The following is a 25,820-nucleotide window of genomic DNA, read 5'->3' on the forward strand; positions in this document are numbered from 1 at the left end:
GGAGGTGTTTAAGGCATTCAAAACTGTAAATTAAACTTATAAACATGAACGGTTTATGTTTGACAGATTTGGTGCGTTCATTGCTTTCACCGAGTTTAATACCTTAACGATCACCATTTTAGCTAAAAAATTTATAGAGGTGATCTACATATTAGACTCTAAAAGTTGAATGGTGGAGATGTGAAAATGTAATCGAAAAGTTGATGAATGAGCTATCTCTTTTTTAAACCAAAAAAATGGATCACTCATTGGAAAATGGACTATATATATACGGGGCTTTTTAGGTGCAGAGGTCCGTACCTTAACTTAAGGTACGGATTTTCATTTTTTGCCAACTTTCCGATTGAGTTTTCACATCTTCACCGTCTAGTCCTCATGTAATAACGTATTAATCACCCTGCAAATTTTTAGCCAATTTGGTAATCGTCAAGTCACTCAAAACTGTATTTTTCTGTTATACACATGAATAGTTCAAAATTGACAGATTTAATCCGTTAATTGGTTTAACTTAGTTAGATACCTTAGCGATTACCAAATTGGCTGAAATTTTACAAAAATGATCTATACGTTATTACTTAAAGATTAGACGGTGGAGATGTGAAAACTCAATTGAAAAGTTGATAAAAAATAAAAATTTGTGCCTTAGCTTAAAGTTCAGACCTACGCATATGAAAACCTCCGTGTGCGTGTGTGTGTATATATATATGAATGGAAGAATAAAATGGTGGGTGTAATAGTCAAGAAATATTGATTAATTAGGTGGACCCATTTGACCTAAACTGTTTGTGAGGCTACTCTAAAGTGTCGTTTGTTTGCTTTCATATGGTTATCATCGTAAACTCTCTATTTCTTCCACATACATACATACCTTTGTTGATCATAGATAGAGAGAAAATAGCTATTATTCCTTTTCATCCTCCCAAATATTCCCCTTCTAATCCTCCAACAACTTTGTCTACCGTATTATTATGTCACCTCTCCACATGACCCTAGCTCATTGAATAGTGCATCAATCTCTTCTCGATTATTTTCTAAAACCTAGGCCAAATCAACTCATTTAACTATAATTTATAACTAACATATATATATATATATATATATATATATATATTCCTTTCTATCCTTCCTATCAATTTGGATTTAGTTATTACCTGCAGCTGCAGGGTGATTATGCATTGATGGACTAGCTCGACTACTATGTATACAATTGTTATATTTTTCTAATTGTTCCCTCTTTAATGCATTCACCGCTCTCCACATGCATATATGCTTAGATATAAACATATATGTCCTCGACTTCTACACTTAGTTTAGTTTTGGGGTGACATCGAGCGACAGAGCGAGTTAAAACGCCCTATATATGCCCATCCATCTCTTAATCACATTCCGGCCCTACTACTGAACTAATTCGGTTTTCAGCTCCATACTACATTGAAAAAAGGTAGATACATTGACTGTTTGTAATTTTTTAACTACGTGCATCTCACTTCTTCATATATGCATACAAGGATTTAATATCCGAGTAATTGAAGATCGAAAAATAGATAACCTACCTTAAATCCGTTATATGCCGACGAAAGCATGAATCCGTCCAGTGCCGGACGTGGGATTTTGAGACCTAAGCCGAGTTTAATAAATGGTGCCCTCTAAAATAACTCAATTGAACTTGTCGTTTGGTTTTAATCCTATTTTGTTATAGACAATGGTATTTATATGTACATAACATATTTTAGACGTTTTAAATTTGCTTACAATGAAATATGTCTTGTATATATTTAAATAATATAATATAAATTAAACACACCGGTACATAGAGTTTGTAGCTTGTAAGATAATTCTCCTTAAATCGTAGACTTATTTGTAAGATGGTATTACAAACTTCAAACTAAGACTGAAATGTTTATATATTAGAGGGTTCTCTCTCTCTCTCTCTCTCTCTCTCTCTCTCTCTCTCTCTCTCTCTCTCTCTCTCTCTCTCTCTCTCTCTCTCTCTCTCTCTCTCTCGGTGGTTGAGGCGGTTGCCTCTTATGCCTCCCCTCAGGTCCAGCCATGAATCCGTCAAGAACAGTTATATTATGAGTCGAACTCATAATATCTCACTTGTGAATAAAAAACTCATGCCACTAGACGAAATAGTATTGGATCCCATAGTTCTATTATGACCATTATAATCTTTAACGTGACCTAATATGTACGTCCGCATGCATAATCTCTTGCAAACATATTAACATATTATAAACAATGAAATCAAGAAATGAGTAGTAATAATTTAAGAATTATGAATAAGAGAAACAAAAAGAAGCAATGAGCATAATCAGCATATATAGGAGTGCGACTTTAATTTCCCTACAATATTCTCAACAAAGCATACGCGTTATTATTAGGGATACATTATTACTGGGGATATCTGTGCTTGCCCATCAGATATTACGATAGAGCCAAATTAATCCTATGCCCTACATAGACGAGACGAATAGCTCTTCTTTTTTTCTTCTTTCTTTTGCCAATGAAATGATGGTACATTGTTAAAAACAAACGAAGTGATCAGGTTCTAACCAAGTTGTTTTGGCATTCATTCAAATTTTAATATTTTTTGGTTGTTGCATCCTATCACCTAAACAGTTTACATATCCATAAAACAAAATTGAATGACGATGCCGGCAAGCGGGGTGTAATTCTAGATCAACATTCAACTTCTATCTTCATATACCGACCTTGTATAATTGTATTGAGTATAGTTAAATTCCAACAATATAGCTAGAGCTGGATTGGTTATTGGAATGTATCCATATATTCAAAATCATGAGCCATCTATCCCGATGGACTTTTAACATTAGAGAAACAAATTTGTCGCTCACCCCTATCATGTCTACTATCTTAAATAAATGTCAAGTGTTTTATATAATATTATAGTTATAATTTTTTTGAGAAAAATAACAATTAACATTTACTTAAGGTGATGGGCATGATAGGGGTGAACGACAAATTTGTTTCATAACATTACTTAGTGGCAAAAAGTACGTTCAAACTCACGCAACATGTAATGATAATATATATAAAAATATATGTGGTAAAAAATAGTACCGTTGATGAGGACTTTGCTTAGCATGTAATAACTAACGAAAATAGACTAAACATGATACCTTTTTACAGAAATCAACGAGATATAGCAGATAGTTAAAAACGACATCCCTAGTTTGGCAATTAATGGAGTGATAATTACCTACTGGTCGACGCATTGAGAGCTATAGAGTTAGAACCGACCTCTTCATGGGGTAATTAATTTGTCAACTACTGTCCGTGTTGTGGGGTGAAAACGTGAGGCACACTTTTGATTGTTCCAAAAAAGTTACATATTCTCGTCACTATATGTTACGAGAACTTTATTTTTGCCATCTCGTTATCAATTAATACAACAAAAGGCAGGCATCGATCTTAGCTAGCTAAGTACTTCGGCTATATCTTGGTGGGACATGGAAGAAGATTACATGAAGATCTCAAACAAGATAGGCTATACGTTTATATTTACAACAGCTAGTTTGTGCATTCCCCATTCTCATAATTCGGGCCTGCATATATGGTTAACCGGTGACCCCAGCTCAGGGTTATTTGGCAGCGAAAGAGTATGTTGCTTGTGTGCTGCGTATATATGTTACTAGTTGAGAACGATATGATAACGCAACATGGATACATGGCCTAGCCAGCCGCAATGTACGCGCGTGTACACACATATATATACAGGCGAGATTGAGTGCGGACGTCGCCGCTTCCGACCACCAGCGACGTGCAACGACGGTACGGAAGGTGCAGGACGGAGCTCTATCGCTGGGCGGAGTATGCAATTTTCTAGAAAATTCAAGTTTATGAGAATTTTGCAGATTCCGGCTGTAGATGGAGCTCCGGCCGACACATAAAGGAGTGCCGAGAGAGGAGAGTACGGCCGACACTTTTTATGCAGTCGTTGCGTATCGTCGGTGACCAAAACCGGCGACGTCCGCACTTGCGGATGTCCCCTCTCGATCCTCTATATATAAACCAAGATTAGTTTAGTAGTTAGATAGCTAGCTTCATTGATCAAGTTAACAAAACACAATATTGTACCAAAATTAACGAAGTAGCTAGAAGAAGTAGAAACTAATCTTAATTTGTACAAAATCAAGCGCAGCTGGGTTTATAGTAATATGAACAAACTATGGTTTCGAAATGCAACCGCAGTGAGACACAAACTAGGTTAAGAACAAGGACAGCGCACTAACATGGACTGGATCGATGTGATTAATTGAGTTGGTGCAGTATAATTCGTGACAGAGTACGTGGCCAAAGTCGAGATCGAACGAAAAAAAGGAAGAAGAAAAAGAAGAGATGGAGCGTAAGTGATCGGGCTAGCAACATAATTTGGTAGTGATGTGTTGGGCATATGTGCATCACTTTCCGGAACAATGTTGTACTAGAATTTCTAGACTCGACAATCGTCGGGTGGGGGTGGCCGGCCGGGGGGAGGGGACTGGTTTAGCTGCTTTTTACAGTCATAACTGTGGATGCAACTCACCACACCAAAGTCCATTTTGTTTTTCCATTGTAATTTTGATTGGGAATTAAAAACTTTGCGCAAGAAGGTGGACAGGATGGAAGGGTTAATTTCAACTTCCAAGGCAGAGAGAGAGAGAGAGAGAGAGAGAGAGATACATGCGTACAAGAGCAATAGCAAGAGCAAGAGCAAGAAAGTAAAATCAAAAGTTGCATGAGAAATCATTTTGCAATCGATTGCTTTATGATTGAATGAAAGAAAGAGAGAAAAAGGGTCTTGCAGCAATTCCAACATGCACCTTTCTTTTTTTGACAATAAAGAAAAGGAAAGGAAAGGAAAGAAAGAAAGGTCTGTGCCTATCAGCTAAAGCTTAATTTGCTAGAGTTGTACGGGTGGCTAGTAGACCTCTCAGCTTTGAATGAAAATGAATTCCAGTCTTGGAACTCATATCCCTGTCTTGCACTTGTTGCTTTTCTGGTGAAAATATATGGAATGGGCTTGTTTGGGATTTGAGTTGTTTTGACTCTAATGCATGTTCTTCTTCTTCTTCTTCTTCCTCCTCCTCGATCATCGAGGCAGCTACTGCCTGAGATATATACACCAGAGACCTCCCAGAGACTCTCAGGCTCCGTAGCAGTGATAACTAACAGTAGTCACCGTGAAAACTCCGCCCCTGAGACCCGAGCCGGGTGGTTGGCCCTCCTCCTAGCTCACTTTGTCTCGAAATCATAACATCATCATAACTCAATGATTTGAAAAAAAAAGAAGAAAAACAAAAGTATTCAATGGAGAGTAATGAGGGAGGCACAAACTGGAATGGGATATCACTGAGCTTTCACATCGCATAGAATGCCGAGAAAGGTCGATGTTGACGTTCCTATACATGTATGGCTTTTACCTACTACTACTAATAATAATAATAAAATAATAATAATAATAACATTATGAATACTACTGTAGAGACAAATGGCTTCACTAAGAAAATACTAAGTCAAGGAATGGTGAAGAGACTGGAGCTATGGCTATGGCTATGGCTATGGCTATGGCTATGGCTAGGGTCGAGGGGTTGAGGGTGATGATCGAGAATGAAGTTGAAGGCAGCTAGCTTAGGGTTAAAGGTTGCATCAACCTACCTACCAAGTACCAACTCTCGTTAATTCAATGTCAAAGTTAGGCTGCTTTCCTATCATCTTTATCCTTCTTCTGTGGGTTTCTTCTTCCAAACTGACGCCATGAATGAATGAATATCATTAATTCCATTCTCTTCTCTTTTATTTTCTTCCTTCTGTCACGTAACCATTGTCAGTTAGTCTCTACTTGCTCAGGCATCAGGGTTTGGTAGTGTTAACGTGGATGCATACCCACCGGCCACCTGCATCCATCACTTCTCTAGCTAGGGCTAGACAGAAAGCCATCCCTCAACTTAAACTCAGGGAATTGTTAATTGAGTCATGCTTAAACCATTACGTGTTTGGCTTTTAAGGGATAGGGCGGACAAACATGCATTGTATTAGACTTTAGCTAGCTAGAGTTGTGAATTTGAAGTGGTTGTCTAATCAAATTATGATCACAAACTATTCACAATAGACAGGAAGAAAAGCAAACGATATAAAGTTGCACATTAAGTTTTTATAAGAACATTACTTACTTATATTTCAAGAAAAGTGAAATTTGCACTCCCCAGATTACATTCTACACTCCCACTATCCAAAATTAATATATTTTATGTTTGATGCTAATTCACTTCCTGTTCTGCCCATTGTCCTTTAAATATGGTCATTCACCATTCATCTTCCCCTAATAAAATACCAACTGATTCCTCCATTGTACGTTGAAGAGAAGAATCAAAAGATGGTGAAATTGATCGATCAATCTGCAACCTTATTTGAACCCAGAAAATCCAAAACCTCAGATATGGCTCGTGACATGTAGACTGCTCGGAAATCCACCACTTGGTCAACATGTTTGGCCGAAATTAACTCCGGCGACCGAAGGAGTGAAAAAGGCCACCTTCAGGCGGGAACTTAACTCATTTCATTCTTCCATATGCAAACTGGATTCTTTGCACCAGTCGTCATTGAGTACAAGGTGGCTCAAATCACTGATATATTGATGCAAGATCAAACAATTCCCACATCCTGATTAGGAATTCCAGTTGAATCATCACTGAGTATTCTCTACCTATTAAAAGAAAAACAAGGCTGAGGAGGTAATTAAGGGGAAAAAAGAATTGAACGAGTGTAATTAACATTCATTAATATTGATTTTCAAGGTTTTGACTGAAAGAAAAGAAGAAGAAGAAGAAGAAGGAGAAGAAGAAGATGATGATGATAAATTGAGTGTAGGATATAATCTTGAGCTGGGACTATGGGAATGAAAGATAATGATGTCCTTATCTTAGCTTAAGATACATATTTTCATTTTTAACCCACTTTTCGATCGAGGTTTCATATCTCTACCGTCCAATATCTAGATTATAACGTATAGATCATCTCCACAAAATTTCAGCCAATTTCATGATCGTTAAGGTATCGAACTAATCAAAACCAATAAATGTATTGAATTAACCGAACCTAAACCATTCATATTGGGAGTAGAAAATTGAAGTTATGAGTACCTTAACGGTTATGGAATTAGCTGAAATTTTGTAGAGATGATCTTTACGTTATTACCTAGATATTGGACGGTGAAGATGTGAAAACTTGATCGAAAAGTTGGTTAAAAATGAAAATCCGTACCTTAAGTTAAGATAAGGACATCCTTATGTGAAAAGCCTTATATATATATATATACATGGCTTTTCAGGTACGGATTTTAGGGTTTAGCCAATTTGGTGATCGTTAAAGCCCTTAAAATAAAAAAATTAATAGACGGACTGAATTCTATCAAACATGAACCATTCATGTTTTTTTACAGAAAAACGCAATTGTAAGGGCTTTAACGATCACTAGTTTAGCTGAAATTTGACATAGATGTTCTACACAATATCATCTAGATATTAGACGGTGAAAATGAGGAAATTTAATCGAAAAGTAGTGTAAAAATGAAAATCCGAACCAAATATTCCTTAGCATAGTTGAACAATAATTTTTCTTTTCTAATAATAACATTCTCTAAAAGAAAATATATGTCAAATAAAAAATTTCTCATTCATGTTTATTGTTGAATAGAGAACTTGAAACCCTAGAAACCCCTGTTTGGGGAAAATTTCCCATTCGAACATGTTCATCTAGATCCCTGTTTTCTAATAATTTTGCATGCATGTTTAAAGGAGAAAGTGCTGGCTCTCTCAGTTGATACCACAGAGGAATTAGATTGACCAAATGCACAACCAATGTCGGACATACACACTAAAACCCAGCATGCATACACACGATTAGGGCAGGTCCCTAGTATTGACCGATATCTCACTTAAATCCCTATGGACAACATTTTAGACAAATGACAGAGAATCTGTGTTGCTTTACTTATCAATATAACACATGAATGTATACAGACACAAAGACAATTATTTTCCAAGAGACCTGTGGTGACTGATGAGCCAATTAGACAGTCACTTAAACGACAGACATGTAGAAATTAATTTAACAACGAGGTTAAAATTAGGTTAAGTGTGCTAACAAATCAACTATAAGCTATATTTATATGACTACTGTTCCTATCAACAACCCTGAGTGCCATGGTCAGTTAAGGCTCGTTGCACTCTATTGTTACAATACCACTGAGCCTATGAGGACTATTGGTTTTCACTAGTCAAGAATGTGTTCATCATGCTACTATGATTCTCCAAAAGAAGTAGTCGCAAATAAGGCTTTGTTCATAAATCAAAAATCTACTCATTAATTTTTATTAGATTTGTTCTCAAGCACTATTTTGATAGACCACTTCATTTTAGAAAATTTTAATTAGTTTTGATTTTCTTCTAAGTTTCCTTTCCTTTTAACTATTAATTGATTTTCAGATTTCAATCACTAATTTTTTCTTTTTAACGATCAAGTAATTACTTCCATTTTGGTCATTCATTAATTAACTTAGATTTTTGCTTAAGCACTATTCTCATTAACCACGTCGTTACATTTTCCTAATTTTTTATGTATAAATGATAAAAAATGATTACTTTACTAACTATACACTTTACCGCGACCATAACAATTGATGTTAAAGTTGAAATTTTTGTTGACAATATTGTATGTACTCAAAGCATAACCAATTTACTAGTTCAGGAACAACTTTTCAAGTGTAATAACCCGAATTTTTTAGAAACTAAATGTCAAGTATTTTCAAAGTGTTAAACTTGTGAAATTAATTCAATACGAAAATTTGAGGTTTGCGACATTTCGAAACGAAAACGGAAACGTTCTCGGATCGTTTAATTAGAAAACGTAACGTTACCGCAACGTATAGATCGACTTTTATTCCGTCGCTCGGTTGCGAAAACTTCCTTCACAAAAGTCGTAGAGCTCATCGATACGAATTCGTGGACATGTCATGCGTTCGAATCGGACGTTCGACGCGAAAGTTATTAACATCGGAAGTTCGTTTCCGATTTTGGAAATAGTATAAAAGGAAGAAGAGGAGATTAAAAATCAGAAAATCAGATTTTTCTAAAAATCAGCTCGGGTACTGTTCACCCGAGCTCGGGCACTATTCACCCGACCCAAAAACCTTCTCCGGCCGATTTCTCCACCATCCGACGTCGCCTCGTGTCGTGCCACCTATCAAACTGACGGGCTCGACGAGCTCCATCTTTTGGGCTACGCCTTGCACTCCGGCGACAACCACACACGGTGTAGCAACCGCCGGAAGTTACTGCTGTGGTAACTGTGAATAGTAACTCCGCATGAATAGTGATCTATAACAGTAACTCTGAATAGTGATCTGTAACAGTACATGTGAACAGTGTCATGGTAAAAACAGTACTTTGAACAGTGTTATGGTAAAACAGTAACTGTGAACAATGGTTTAGTAAAAACAGTGATTAGTAAACATGAACAGTGTTCCGTGAACAATGTTTTATGAACAACATTTAGCTGTGCTGAACTCGTCACCTGATATTTTAAGTATCATTTTCTAAGCATTTATCGTGCTATTAGGTGACTGACGAAATGAGTGAGGAAATTACTTTCAGGGTCGTGGAAGTTGCACGCAGGAAAGAATGTGAGTAAAATCTCACTTATTTACGAATCTACCCTTGCGGTGATTTAAGATTTTGTAAGAGTTTTTAATATTGAATTACGACACGTATACAATATAGTGGATTACATATATATCATATAAATGGTAATAAGTATATATATATATATAGTTTGCTATATTATATACTGTTATGAATTCATTGGAATTGATCATTTCGAATGACGAGAATTAAATATTGAGCATGTGATTTGATTTTTGTACAATATGAGGTGTGATTATTGTACGTGGTTTTAACATGAGTTTGTTAAAATGTTTTGTCTTTGGACGTGTTTATGAAATATGACATGTATATGATATAATGGATTATATATATTGTATAAATGGTAAATATGTACATATATATATAGTTTGCTATATAATATACTGTTATGATTTTATCGTGATTTATGTCATTTCGATGACGAGATTTATATATCGAGCATGTGATTTTGATTTGTACAATATGATGTGAGATTATTGTACGTGATTTTAACATTGAGATTGTTAAAATGTTGATTTGTCTTCGGACATGATTTTTGGTACAATATGATGTGAGATTATTGTACGTGATTTTAACATTGAGATTGTAAAAATGTTGATTTGTCTTCGGACATGATTTTTGGTACAATATGTTGTGAGATTTATTGTACGTGATTTTAACATTGAGATTGTTAAAATGTTGATTTGTCTTCGGACGTGATTTGGTACAATATGATGTGAGATTATTGTACGTGTTTGGCAAGTCGGAACCTAGCCTTTGGCAGAGCGAAAGTTACGATACAGTTAGAGCTCTAGTCTGTCTGCCTTAGTACTGCATGTGAGGTAACGGGTGGTTATCTGCTCATGGGTACTCAGATTGTTTTGGATGTTGGGTAGCGGGTGGCTATCCAATATCGGCGGTGTATTACGAGAGGGGTAACAGATGTGTACCAGCGTTCTTGGTACCCGTATTATAAATGCATTCGGGTAACCATAATGGTTACTTAATTTCTCATGAGAGTTTCTTTTCATATTTCTTTGGGACAACCAGATGGGCTGTCCATTGACTCATGAGTGCATTTATATTTGTTTGATTTCTGGATTTTCGTATATATTGATATGCGAGTTATATATTTTCATTTTACTCATACGAGCTGTAAAGCTTACCGGGTTTGTGTTTACAATCCCGGTGCACCAATTCGATGGTGTAGTGGATAACTCCGCAGGTGTGGATTAGCGGGAATTGAAGGACCGCTCAGAGGACTTGAAGTTTTTTATCTCCAGCTTGTGTGAGGATTTTGTGTGAGGATTTTGTGTGACTATCTTGTGAGGTTGTTGTGAGGATTATACATTTCCATTTGTTATAATGTTGAATTATAATTTGGGTTGTAATAATCGGTTTGACTGAGTTGTATTTTGAACTCAGAGATGATCCGCTGTGGCATTTTAAATGACTTCGATTTCATCGAGATTGGTTGGTGTTTAACGACTTTGCAATTTTGAGTTTTTAGGCTCGAAATTTTGGGTTCGTTACATCAAGTGTGACAACAATTTTGTTGTGAGAGTTAGAAATTTATATGTTTTTGTCATTAATGAAAAGATTAGTTTAGTGACTACACAATTTATCAAAATCACAACTATGAATGTTGAAGTGGTAAATGTTGTTTAAATTTTAGTATATAGTCCACCTATAACAAATTTACTATTCTTGGGACAATTTTACAAATGTGGCGAGCAACTTGTTGTGATAATGGAAATTATATATATATATATTATCATTAATAAAATAATTACGTTAATAACTAAACTTCTTACAACAAACATAACAATTAATGTTAAAACGGTAATTTTTTTATGATTTTATTAATTAAATCAATTGAACTAAAGTACTTGTTTGTGGAAAATATTACAATAGTGACAAGAATTTTGTTTTTAATGTGGTAAAACTATTTTTGTCATTAATGTTAGATTACTAAAATGACTATCTAATTTACCACGATGCACAATCATTGATGTCAAGACAGTAATGTTTGTTCTAGTTGTAGTAATTACTTATGTAACTACATTATTTACAAGATTATTAGCTATTTTACATTTTAAAGATGTTTGTGTTATGAAAATGATAAAACTCATATTAGACTAAAAAAATATACAAGTACTTCACATTGTAAATATGTTTTCAATTTGATAAAGAAGTTCTCCATATAATAAAAAAAATCTAATTATGATATTTACATCTCTACCACTCAATTACAATAATCACAATAAGTGTGATCCTAAGTTGTAATTTAAGTTATAGTCAGTGTAACTTATTATTTGACAATACAAGTTATATGGTTTTGAATAATTTTTCATATTAACAACGAAAGTTTTATTAATATGATAAATTTCATTTACACATGACAATTTTTAATTGGGACTTGTTAATTAACCAATTCAACATATTTTTACTTTATTAATTTATTAAAAATAAAAATAATAAAAAGTAGAGGTACATGATACATCCCAGTATCGTAGATGACCCCCCTTAAACGCCAACAATGATAATGAAATAGCATGTAATTCAACAAGCCTCGTTCAAAGAGTGGTTTGTATCATTTGAATTGTACAACAAATTTTATTGATAAAACACAATGTGTCTTGAATTCTTATCTAAAAGTCAATGACCGCGCATCTTCGTAAAACACAAAAACTGCAAGAGGTTCTAAATCGATTTTTTTTTTCATTCTTTCGAGGAAATGCAAAAGTAATATGTTATGGTATAATGGTATATGAGTGGTACCGGGCGGATTAAGATAGAGCATGATATAGCAGTGTGATACATACGCCAAATTAATTGCACCCATTGGACATGCATGGCAGATTAATTGAAGGACGACTAAATACTATTAGCATACTCCTACTTCCTAGTTCCGACTATTATTACTACGTGCTACTTTCAAATGGGGTGTTATACAAGTTACCAACAAACTACTCTGTGTCATTTTCGCGGGACTGCATCTAATAAATTACCCGAAGGGGACTAAATGGATATATGCCTAGACCGGAGTAGAGACATCTGCAATGGACCAGCTAGCTATCTTCTTAATTAATAAACATGGTTCAGCACTGGGCCAAGACCCACTGGACCACAGCGCCATGTGGGCCTCCTTAATTAATAGCTAGGTTTTCTGATTACTAGCAATCGCCTAACTTTTCAAACATCACTGCTTATAGTTTTGAATGGCAAGGGCCATGGAGCCAAGGACCATGCTATTACTAATACTCTTCTGTACTTTAATTTCAGATATTTGGGGTGAGATTTGAATAAAAACAAGGGTATCATTTTATGAAAACAAACGATCATAGTTAAACATGAATAAATACTTCAGCATGGATTTATTGATTAATTTATCCATATATATATATATATGTATGTATATATATAGTAATTGGTTAATCATTAATAGGTAATGCTACAATTTCTCAACAGCTTCATCACCACGTGAATGAATAGTTGAATACCGGTACCTGCCTTAAACCCCCAACAATTTCTCAACATTTCCCTTTAATGTTTAACAAAGGCCTATGAATTCCTAACCCCCCATTCGCAAGGTACATCTATAGTATTAATTGATTTTACTCAACAAGACTTTTTTGTTCGGTCTGAATTCTGATCCAGTAAGATTGTTATTTACAGTAAACTAGGCCTCATTATTTAGTTCGTGGATCTGAAAAATCAACGGAAACCCGCAAGTCCGGTAGACTTTTACCCGGTCCGGACCCCGAGAAAGCCCGGTAAAGTATGCTTCCGTGGGTAGAGGGTCATGTTTAATTTAGAGGTGTGAAATCTGGTTCGGTCTGTGGGCCCAGCCCGCCAAATGCTTGCATGCATATAATATATTATACATATATCAATTATATGTTTTTTTAGTAATAATTATATATATAATATTATATATGTTAATAATACTAGATTTAAAATTTCTTTATATTATAACTTTATATTAGCTTTAAAATAAAATTGTAGCACTATGAAACAACTATATGAAGCATATGAAATAAACTTCTCGGGAATCGATACCAACTGATGTTATCAGTACTAATATTTAGTGACCATGTTAAAACTTTATCTAATTCGGACCTCGTCTCACCGTCAAAATTTCCGATAAACCGAAAACACCACTAATATACATTATTGGAGGATCTGTTACTAGGATGTGAATGTCGAAAGCCGTTTGCATATATGAAATCATCTAGTTTTTTGTCACCGATCGTGCGCGGTCGCACTGAGGAAACTCATTTGGCAAAGTCCCGGTCAATGAGGTTTTAATATGTCAAAATGCTTTTTTTTTTTGTTAACCGTAGGTACGGATAGTCAAACTATGTCCAAAACGGACGAAATTTTTATGGGGTCCCTAAATATATATATCGATCACATCTGCTGGTGTCGATAGACCGTATTTAGAACGGAAGTTGTTGATTGCAAAAGTGTCCACTAATGTATCATAACCTTCCTACTAGGTTTAAAATAAAACTATTGCATTATGAAGTGACAATATGAATGAAACTTCTCGATATTAATCGATACCAGCAGATGTGATTGTTACTTATATTTAGTGACCATGTAAAAAATTCATCTAATTCAGACCTCGTTTGACTGTCGGAATTTCCGGTAAATCGAAAACACCACTAATATGTCCTAAATGATGACACATTACAAAGATGCGAATCCTAAAAGCCGTTGCATATCTGAAATCATCTCATTTTTGTTACATATCGTGCACGGTCGCACTGAGGAAACCCATTTGGCAAAACCCCGGTCAATGAGATTTCAATATGTCAAAACGCATTTTTTTTGTTGATGGTAGGTACGAACGGTCAAACTATGTCTAAAACGGATAAAAATTTTATGGGTTCTCTAAATATATATAATGATCACATGTGTTGGTGTTGATCGACTATATTTCGAACTAGAGTTGTCGATTGTCTAAGTGTCCGCTAATATATCATAACATTTTATATTAGGTTTATATAAAACTATCGCATTATGAAGCGACTATATGAAGGAAACTTATCGGGATCAATCGACATCAGCCGATGTGATCAGTATTTATATTTAGTGACCCTGTAAAATTCGGACCTCGTTTGACTGTCAGAATTTCCGGTAAACCAAAAACATCACTAATATGCCCTAACGGAAGACCAATTATCAAGATGCAAACATCGAAAGACGTTTGCATATCTGAAATTACCCATTTTTTTGTCATCGATTATGCACGGTCGCACCGAGAAAACCCATTTGACAAAGCCTCGGTTAATGAGGGTTTTAATATGTCAAACACATTTTTTTGTTGACCGTAGGTACGAACAGTCAAACCATGTCCAAAACTGATGAAATTTTTACGGGTTTCCTAAATATATATACCTATCACATCTGTTGGTCTTGATCAACAATATTTCGAATTGGAGTTTTCCATCGCCGAAGTGTCCACTAATGTATCATAACCTTTAAATTAGGTTTATAATAAAACCATCACATTATGAAACGACTATATGAAGAAAACTTCTTGGAATCGATTAACACTATTTGATGTGATCGGTATATATATTTAGTGACCATTTTAAAATTCAATTCAATTCGGACCTCGTTTGACCGTCAGAATTTTTGGTAAACAAAAAAACCACTAATATATCTAAGGGATGACCCATTACCAAGATGCGAATGCCGAAAACTGTTTACATATTTGAAATCACCTAATTTTTATCACCAATCGTGCGTGGTCGCAATAAGGAAACTTATTTGGTAAAGCCCTGGTCAATGAGGTTTATTACATCAAAACACCTTTTTTTTGTTGACCGTAGGTACGAACGGTCAAACTATGTTCAAAATGGACAAATTTTTACAGGGTCCCTAAATATATATATCGATAACATCTATCGGTGTCGATCACAATATTTCGAAAGTAGAATTTATTTGTGATTTTTAGAATATTTTCTAATAATTCTTTTATTGTTCCAAACCATTAAATAAGAGTATTCTGTTTTTTTTTCTAATACAAGCCAGTAAGGCCCAGCCCGTAAAAACCAGCAATGCCCGCTTTAGGCGGGCGGACTTGGATATTCATATTTGTGAAAATACCCGGCTCGGTCAGGCTCGCCACTTATTTAAATTTACTAAAGTCCGACCCGTTGACGAGCCTTACAGTAAACAATCCAAGCATCTATATATATATATATATACAATCTCTATTCAGAGTGAAGCTTCACTCTGAAAGTACAGAGTGAAGTTCTAATTTTGACACACTTTTCGGTCAATTTTTTTCACCATAAGCGATTCAATATTTAGGTATGCTATTCAAGATCATCTCTATAAAATTTCATCTAATTCAGACATCGTTAAGTTATTGAAATTAGATTAATTCAATGAATGAATTAAAATTGTTCAACCTGAACCGTTCATGTAAATCTCAATTTGAAAGCTCAAACCAATCTCAAATTAGATGAAACTTTGTCGAGATGATATTAAATAACATATCTAAATATCGAATCACTTATGGTGAAAAAATTTGACCGAAAAGTGTGCTAAAATTGGAACTTCACTATGTAATTTCAGAGTGAAACTTCAATCTAGATAAAGACTGTATATATATATATATGTTACATGCAATATGCAGATGTGATAGTGCAGCCTGTAAAGTAAAAATAGAGATTATATACGTATGTACCTTGAGTGTGGGCACTATTGCCTTAGCCTCCTCCACAGTTTCTGGGCAAAGACTCCCAATCACAGCCAGCAGACATGCATGCTGACAGGGCGGATCTAGCCATTTTTTAGGGAGTTTCAAGCATTCCCAAACTCAAAAATTTTTAAGAAAATTTATAGTGATTTTTACTTTTTAGTCTTATTTTGGGCAGACTCAAGGATCCTTAACCTAAGAAAGTCTCTCTATCCCTAGGTTGATTTTTGCCTACCATTCCCTTTCTAAGTTCCTCCGGTCTACTTTTACTATTTATTCTAATTTTATAATAATGTTCTCGTTAAATCTCTAAAATTTTCAAGTACAATACCACTTCTAGTATTTTCTCTAATTCATTAATTTAACTCTATCACATTGTCGAGATTTCCCAGTATTTTGTTTTAGGCTAAGAAGTCAAAACATCTCAAATGTTGTAATCTTAGATCTGTCATTGCATGCATGCATTTATCTTCTATAATGTTACCGCAAGCCCATTGTCAATGGGGTAAAAAAAACTGTACAATTTTTCTGAGTGGTATATATTTACCTCGAGTTCAGCCAACTACTGAGGATTCTGATTGATACTTGGTTAAGGAATGATTAAACACAAACGATAGATAGCACTTATAGCAGATAAAGTAGCACGCAGTAAGTAGTTAAGTACTATAAAGAGGTTTACCTAATATTGTTAGCTAATTACTATATTACTCTCAGAGAAACGAGTCATGAGACTAAGGAACACATGGAGATTCAACAATCACAGCAGTAGATAACATATGCATGCCAACATATAAATTAGATGAGAAAGGTATATCTTCTTCTAAAGATCTCGGCCAAATCATCTATATATGTATAAACCGTATCAGCTGTGGAAGGGGTATTCGATCTGATCATCTTCTTTACACTTTTTAATCACAAGGATGGAACTCATGGAAGGACGATCTCGAACTTTCTGTACAGAGCCTTGAGTCGTAACTAACGTACGGACTAAAGCGCTAATTGACACACTGCAGTGATTTCTCCAACACTCTGCATGCACCCCAAAAGAAACAAAGCTTCATTAATCTAATTAATAAGGCCATCTCTTGAACTGGGTCTTGTACGTGATGATACTGAGGATAAGACTCATAAGAGTGCATATATAATAATATAAATGTAATTAAGTACTGCTTACTGGGGAAGAGGAGCAGAATCGCCAGACATTTTGCTTCATCTGATCACTTTATGCTCAAGAAGAATAGCCACCGCGATCACTATTCATCATACATTTTGCCTTCAGAAAATCTGCAGATAACCGCAATCAACTTCACTGTCATTATTAGCTCATGGATTGAGCAGAAATTCTTATTGTCTAATAAAATCAAACCACGTACGTACATTTCCAACTTAGGGTTTAGGGTTTAGTCCCAGTTTGACTTCGAGATGCAATTGGAAAAATCTAAGTTTGCATATTTAATGCAGTTTTTTAAAAGTTCATTTGAAATTTGTAAACTTAAAAAATAAGTTGATTCACTAAATATTTTATTCAGATTATTTAAGAATTTAAACTCATAATCTAAGCCAAACTCAACTTAATCTGGTAATAAAATAAAAAAACGGGCTAGCCGGCTCGGTCATCAAACCACAGTCGTCTATATCACAAATTAGGGTTTAGAATCATAATAATAGGAGATTGTATGTTTTAAGCAAAATTGATCTTTTTGCTGATTCCCTTTTCTGATAAACAACATTGTAAACCGGTCTCTTTTTGAACGGGTGTGCGATCACATCAATCAAAATGTGCAATTCTTGATCACATCATTACAATAATTAGATTTAGAAAACTATAACAGGAAACAAAAAGGAGCATATATAGACTAGGTACCCGGCCTCTCCTATTTTTAGTTCTGAAGCGACTTCATCTTCTCCTCTAAGCATTGTGGAGGATTAAATTAAAAGAACAAAGAAGGTTTTCTTTCCTGCGTTCTTAGACGTAAATACTTGCAGAACCCTACTTGGGCTGAAGAAAGTAAGTCTTGGGCCACTAAAGAACCCAGCATAATCATTTTTGGCCCAAAACATAATAGTTTAGCCCAGTACAGTATACTTTTCAGCAAAATTAGCTCTCGCCGTATTTATTATTTATTTTAATTAAAATTTGATATAATTTCAATTGGAACAAACACTGAAGAGATCACCAATATTTATATGGGTTGACATATCGGGACGCGTCATTAAATCAGCCGTGGAATGCAATAGTGTGCCGAAATTAAGTTTAATGTGTTTCCACTTTTGAGCTTTATACCTTTGAAAATGTCCTACTTGCGAATGGTTTTAATTGAAAAATGTGATTTGAGCTTCATAGTTTAGAAGGTGTCTACTTTCATGTGGTTTTAATAAGAACTAGCTTTCATGCCCACGCCGAAAGGTCGTGCTCACGCGTTTATGCTTATTTTTATTTTTATTTTCATATCAGTTAATAATTGTTATTTATTTTTGTTTATTTTGTTTTACCTTTTATTTAAAAGGTTACAATAATATCTCTCAAAATCTTATTTAATTAAATCTGAAATTTAATAAGCCAGAGGCACTATGGGTATTTCAAAAATTTAACCATCCTACTTTCCTTCTGGCTTTATTAATAGAAGATTGAGCACCCAACAAACTGAACAAAGAGAGGAAAAGCAAAATAAAAATAATTTTTTCCCCAAAGCAAATAATCAAGATGAATGAGAAATCCTCATTAATTGTAATATTCAGCATCAACTCCATCAAGTGGTATCTATATATAGTTCAACTGCACCAAGGATAAAAGCTCCATGGTAATAAGAAAGAAAACAAATGCAAGTAACAAACAAAGCTAAGTTGGCTGCGCTCTCCGCTAGGGTTTCTTCCTAGTGGTGGGTTTTTGACCAAAATCTTTGCGGCGGTTGCGGCTTCCCGTCGATTATCGAAGCCAGAGATGGAACTCGGGGATGGGTTCCCTTGTTTTACATGTGTGGATGATTCCTCTTTATGAAGAAGTCTGTTGTGATTATGTTGCTCACATCGGCGATTTTCGGGATTTGGAGTCTTAAGGAGAGAATTGTGATTCGTGAAAAGGAGCATGGAATCTTCATCGTCTAAAAGTACTTATATGGATCTAGATATAAGAAACTCAATAATCTCATAAACTTTAACACATAAATTGTTAACAACAGTGAAAACCTTTCAGTAAAAACCATTGTGAGACTTTATTGTAGTCCATACACGTTAATCCTCTATGATATTAAGGGTATGTTTGGTGCAGTTGGGCTTTACAGAAAGGCTGGTTTCTGTTTTTTTTAAATAAGCTGTTGAAAAGCAAAGTGACTGAGTGTTTGGTAAATTGACTTTTTTTAAGTGTTGTTGGTGGAAAAGGGATTGGCAAAGTATTTGGTAAACTGAATGTCAGCTTGTGCTTTTTGTTTGTAAATGACCAATTCAGACATGAATGAAAATTTTAACTTTAATTGAATAGTAATACTTATTAATTTTAGTTTTATGGCTAATTGAATCTTTATCATACTTGAAATTATTCCTAGATATAATTAATTACTAATTATTATGGTGAAATTATAATTTTAAATTATGTTTTACAAATAACCCATTGAGTTTCATTGATATCAAATGACTACAAAATGATAAATTAACACCATTAGACATTAACCAGCATTACAGGCACTCATTAAGCTTTGGGTGATGCTATTTTTTATCCTTTCAATTTCTTGTACACCACCATGAGCATGATGTTCTTCTTCGGCATCATCGTTCATCTCTATGTCATGTGCCATGTCATCGGATCTTTCTCCAATACGGATAAAATGTCTATCACGATTTCCATATCTCCGAATATAATTATGAAGTGTCATAGTTGCAATCATGATCTTCACTTGCTTTGGAAATGAATAACCTTGCATATTTCTTAAAACCTTCCATTTCTTTTTCCAAACTCCAAATGTGTGTTCTATGACGCCTCTAAGAGAAGAGTGTGCTTGATTAAATACCTCTTTCGCATTTCTTGGCTCTTGCCTACGGTATTGTTGAAAATGTTGTTTTGGTCCTCTATAAGGTCCCAGAAATCCATTCATTTGTGGGTACCCCGAATCTACCACATAGTATTTTCCTGTTAAAATAACAAAATATTATATGTAACAAAATTTAATTAGAAAATAATATATATTTTTGACAAAAGTAAAATAATTTAATTAATTATACCTGGTGGAGGCATTGGAAAATTTATATCAGGATTTCGAATGACTGATTGGAATACCTTTGTATCGTGAGCAGATCCTTCCCAGTCGGCACATACAAATATAAATTGCATATTAAAATTACAGGCCGCCATAACATTTTAGGTTGGTACTCCTTTTCTATTATAAAATGGTACTGACTCTTCAGTAGATATAAAAGCCGGAATGTGCACTCCATCAATAGCACCAATGCAATTCTTAAATTGATGAAATTATTTGTTAATAGATAAAATAATTAAAGTAACTTATAATATTCTAATTAGGTAACAAACTAAGTACCTTAAAATGCGGCATATATCTTCTGTCCCTTTCTATCTCAGGTGCAACCCCATTAAATTCAGGATCTAACGGCTTGATGATTTCATCACCAAAGGCAACCAACATATCTAACGCTTTTCCACAATCAATGAGTAAATTTTTAAAACCTGCAAAAGGTAATCCTATTGCCCAATTTTTAAAACCTGTTGCAGTACTAACTTCTAACCTTCTAATTTATTCTTACTGGTTTAACAAATATCTAGACACAGAGTCAGACCATGCATGCAGATGTAGTGCAAATTGAATCAGTTTCTAATGAATTTTCAGTGGTTTGTTTACTTTTGTTATTTTCTTATTGATGCCTTCAATTGAACAATATTAACATAGTAACTTACTGACATGGGCTGAGTCTGCATATAAACACAATTAGAGATCGGTATGCAAAATATTCACTGGCATATTAATCAAGCCTATTGATAGGACCAAAAGTTAGCTATATATGCAGAATCAGAGAGTAATAGAGTACATAATCTACGCATATAATTATGGTTCTCCAGAAAACGAAGTACAAGATTCAAACTCATAATAGAAGTGTAGAAGTAATACATGGCTGCCTCATTAGAATGCCATTTTTGTGATATACTTTTCTTTAGATATGTTACTGATTATGTTTAACTTTGTAGGATGGTCAAGAATTTGTACTGGATGATGTCATTGACCATATCAAGTTTTTGCAGCTTCAAACACAAAATTAAAGGCAAAATACTTGCGTAATCACAGCTGGAAGATCTAGACACAGAGTCTCAAGACCACCATCTACCTCTCTGTCCACTGTAACTATCTGCTTCTCTTTATCCAGCACAACCTACACAAAGTAGTTTATTGATTCAGCTTTACATACAACTTTACGTATTTAGTTAGAACAGACAGAACTGCAACTCCATAGTAGGGATAGCAAAATCAAAAATATTTTTTTGAGGACCAAATAGAACACAAAAGCATATGCAATGTAGATGAAATACAATTAAGGCCAGGATATGACAGAAATCTGAAGCATCTTGATGCATTTAATAACTGAAACGAACCCCATTCCGGTCACAGGTGGAGCAGAAAACAAAACCAGCTATTTGTGTGTGTGTGTGTAAGTAGACAAAAAAGACGGAGCTTAAAAAAGTTGAATGGAGCAATTCAGGGATTGAATCCATGCTGGTGCATATGCATGTGCATGTGTCATGTTGACTTAAAAGAGGGAAAAACTATGAAGCACGGACACTCCATTTAGGTTGCGTGTCGCGTGTCGGACACGGACACGGACACGGACACGGACACGCTCGGACACGCGAACTGACTTTGGATACGCCTCGGACACGCTGCAATACGCAATGGACACGCACGTGTCCAAATTGGACACGCAAATAAGGAAGACACGCTGGGGTATTTTTGTCCTTACTAATTTTTTAGACAATTGTTTTTGTGATTTTCAGTCTCACACTCACTCATATTCAATTTCAAAAACAAACCTCCGATCTCACCACCTCCGTTTTCTCTCCACCGATCCGCCCTAAAATCTTCACCGCGTCCGACCACCCACTACTCCTCCCACTAGGCACTTCTCTTTCCCTTCTCCCAGGTCACAATTTCTATCTTAAATTTTTATTTTTTACGATTGAGTGATTTGGTTTGATTGGGATTACATGCTAGTGGAATTGGGGTTTTGTTTGATGATTTTGATTTCACCATTTTAGATCACAAATTCAAGCTTTACTGCTTTAGTTTTCATGTTTGAATCTCTTTGGGTTTTGATGATGTTTGATGAAGTGGGTTGGGTTTGAGAATGGTGAGATTGGAGAGGTGTTTTGAGTTGACAATTGATTGAATATAGGAGTTGAATTTTGGGAAGCTGAACAACTATCTGGTTTTGTTGTTTTCTTAACAGGAGAATCTTGGATCTCTCGTTTTTGCCAGACTTGAAGTGAACAGTAAAAGGAAGGGCCAATACATCAATAACCCAGGTAAGGCTGTGAAGAGCTGCTATTGGTTACTGTCTTACTGATAAAGTTCATTGTTTTTTTATATTTTGAATGTAAAGTCTGAAACTTTGATTCGAAGAGGTGAAATTTAGAACCTATACAGTAATAGTTTTGGCTAAAATGAAGTAGTTAGGTTGGTTATTTGCAGATAATGTCTTCTAGACATTTGTAGTAGACATCCTAAAGAACAATTGAGAACTTGAATCATAGATAAAAAATTTTTCTACAATTACTTATCAGTTTTTGAAGTTGCAGATCTGTATTGAAAAAATGACAAATGTTACATGGCTTGAATCTGTGATTTTTATGCAGTAACAGTTTTAGCTAAAATGAAGTAGTTAGGTTGGTTATTTGCAGATAATGTCGTCTAGACATTTGTAGTAGACATCCTAAAGAAAAATTGAGAACTTGAATCATAGATAAAGGAGTTTTCTACAATTACTTATTAGTTTTTGAAGTTGCAGATCTGTATTGAAAAAATGACAAATGTTACATGGTTTGAATCTGTGATTTTTATGCAGTAACAGTTTTGGCTAAAATGAAGTAGTTAGGTTGGTTATTTGCAGATAATGTCTTCTAGACATTTGTAGTAGACATCCTAAAGAAACATTGAGAACTTGAATCATAGATAAAGGATTTTTCTACAATTACTTATCAGTTTTTGAAGTTGCAGATCTGTATTGAAAAAATGACAGATGTTACATGGCTTTAATCTGTGATTTTTATGCAGTAACAGTTTTGGCTAAAATGAAGTAGTTAGGTTGATTATTTGCAGATAATGTCTTCTAGATATTTGTAGTAGACATCCTAAAGAAAAATTGAGAACTTGAATCATAGATAAAAGATTTTTCTACAATTACTTATCAGTTTTTAAAGTTGCAGATCTGCATTGAAAAAAATGACAAATGTTACATGGCTTGAATCTGTGATTTTTATGCAGTAACAGTTTTGGCTAAAATGAAGTAGTTAAGTTGGTTATTTGCAGATAATGTCTTCTAGACATTTGTAATAGACATCCTAAAGAAAAATTGAGAACTTCAATCATAGATAAAGGATTTGTCTATAATTACTTATCATTTTTTGAATTTGCAGATCTGTATTAACAAAATGACAGATTGTTTTTTTCTTTTTCAGGAAGTATGAGTACAGGAGGATCAACTCCTATTAGTTCTAGTGCTGGATCAGTTAATACTGGTGCTAATGTTGGAGATGGAGGTAGTCATGAAGATTGTCAAATATATGATAAAACTCCATTGTGGGCATTTGTGAAGAAGATTAGGAAGTCTGCAAGTGGAGGTAATTGGAGATGGCATTGTAGCTTCTGCAATATGTACTACAACGGCTCGTATACTAGAGTTCGGGCACATTTGTTGAGCGAAGGAGGGGGAATTGCTGGGTGCCATAAAGTTAATCCCGAAGCCAAATCTAAATTAGTCAAGTTGGTGAGAGAATGCAAGAGAGATTGACAAATACAGCTCCAAAACAAGTTCCTCTACCATCAACGAGACATCAAGGGGGAATTGGTGCCACTAGTAGCGTTGGGTTGAGCACTTATCATGCATATGCACATGAACCAACAATAGGAGATATAGGAAAGAAGAGGAAAACAGTTGCTGGTTCTAGTTCCATTGAGAAAGCCTTTCAAAACTCGGCTAGGGAAGAATGTGATGCTGAGATTGCAAGGATGTTCTACACCGGTGGTCTACCATTCAATTTGGCAAGAAATCCACATTACCGGAACTCTTATATTCGTGCTTCTACTCTCCCGGGATATGTTCCACCAGGTTACAATGCCATAAGGACTACACTTCTTGCAAAGGAAAAGAAGAATATCGAGAAACATCTGCAACCACTCAAACTTTCATGGAAGGATAAAGGTGTGAGTATATGTAGTGATGGTTGGTCCGATGCACAAAGAAGACCATTGATTAATGTGATTGCTATTTCTGAGAGTGGTCCGATGATGTTGAGAGCTGTAAATTGTGAGGGAGAATACAAGGACTCGGAATTAATTGCAAACTTGATTATTGAATCCATCAAAGAAGTTGGATATGAAAATGTAGTGCAAGTGATTACCGACAATGCTCCCGTTTGTGCAAAAGCCGGTGCAGCGATAGCAAGTAAGTATCCTACTATTTTTTGGACACCATGTGTAGTTCACACATTAAATCTTGCTCTGAAGAATATTTGCACACCTTCTAATTGCTTGAGCAATATAGACGTATATGACCCATGTTCTTGGATACAACCTATTGCGGAGCATGTTATGTATATTAAGAACTTCATAATGAATCATGGAATGAGATTAGTTATGTTCAATGATCATTGCCCTTTGAAGTTGCTTTCGGTTGCTCCCACAAGGTTTGCATCTACGATTATTATGTTTAAGAGGTTTAAGGCAATTAAGAATGGTTTTGCAACAAATGGTGATTAGCCCAAAGTGGGATGATTATAGATTAGATGATCAACTTAAAGCAGCTAGGGTAAATGAGATGTTGTTGGATGATTTAATGTGGGATGATATTGACTACATTCTTGCATTTACCGAGCCTATCTATGAGATAATTAGAAAGGTGAATACCGACAAGCCTTGTCTTCATTTGATGTATGAATGGTGGGATAATATGATTGTTCAAGTGAAAAAAATTATCTATAGGAAAGAAAGAAAAGAACTTGAAGAAGACTCTCTCTTTTGGAATGCGGTTCATAAGGTGTTGATGGCTCGTTGGACCAAAAGCAACACGCCTCTTTATTGCTTGGCTCATTCTTTGAATCCTAAGTAAGTGTTATTCATTATCTATTTTAATTAGTGCACTTTATATTCTTGTTTAGTAATTTTATAGAATATATTCATATTTATTAAATTGGTTAGTAGAAGCTT

The 25,820-nt window shown here is 34.9% G+C and overlaps 1 protein-coding gene and 1 pseudogene across 1 annotated transcript; one reads left to right on the forward strand and one right to left on the reverse strand.

Moving 5' to 3' along the window:
- Nucleotides 1-13,008: 13,008 nt before the first annotated feature.
- Nucleotides 13,009-18,318, reverse strand: LOC126793821 (DNA-directed RNA polymerase II subunit 4-like; annotated as a pseudogene).
- Nucleotides 18,319-22,721: 4,403 nt separating this feature from the next.
- On the forward strand, nt 22,722-25,373 carry LOC126793822 (uncharacterized). Its single transcript, XM_050520451.1, has 4 exons — nt 22,722-22,760; nt 22,846-22,921; nt 24,074-24,235; nt 24,523-25,373. Exons 1-4 carry the CDS (start codon nt 22,722-22,724, stop codon nt 25,371-25,373), a joined length of 1,128 nt encoding a protein of 375 aa, XP_050376408.1.
- Nucleotides 25,374-25,820: the final 447 nt, after the last annotated feature.

The sequence above is a fragment of the Argentina anserina genome, chromosome 5 (genome assembly GCF_933775445.1).
Source record: "Argentina anserina chromosome 5, drPotAnse1.1, whole genome shotgun sequence".
NCBI classification, from domain to species: Eukaryota; Viridiplantae; Streptophyta; class Magnoliopsida; order Rosales; family Rosaceae; genus Argentina; species Argentina anserina.

What these genes read in the sequence shown, in the direction of transcription:
- LOC126793822 (XM_050520451.1), top strand. Translation starts at nt 22,722, where the DNA reads ATGAAGTGGGTTGGGTTTGAGAATGGTGAGATTGGAGAG. An exon ending in CCAATACATCAATAACCCAG is followed by an intron (nt 22,922 to 24,073) that starts GTAAGGCTGTGA and finishes TTTCTTTTTCAG; the next exon opens with GAAGTATGAGTACAGGAGGA. An exon ending in TAGGAAGTCTGCAAGTGGAG is followed by an intron (nt 24,236 to 24,522) that starts GTAATTGGAGAT and finishes AACCAACAATAG; the next exon opens with GAGATATAGGAAAGAAGAGG.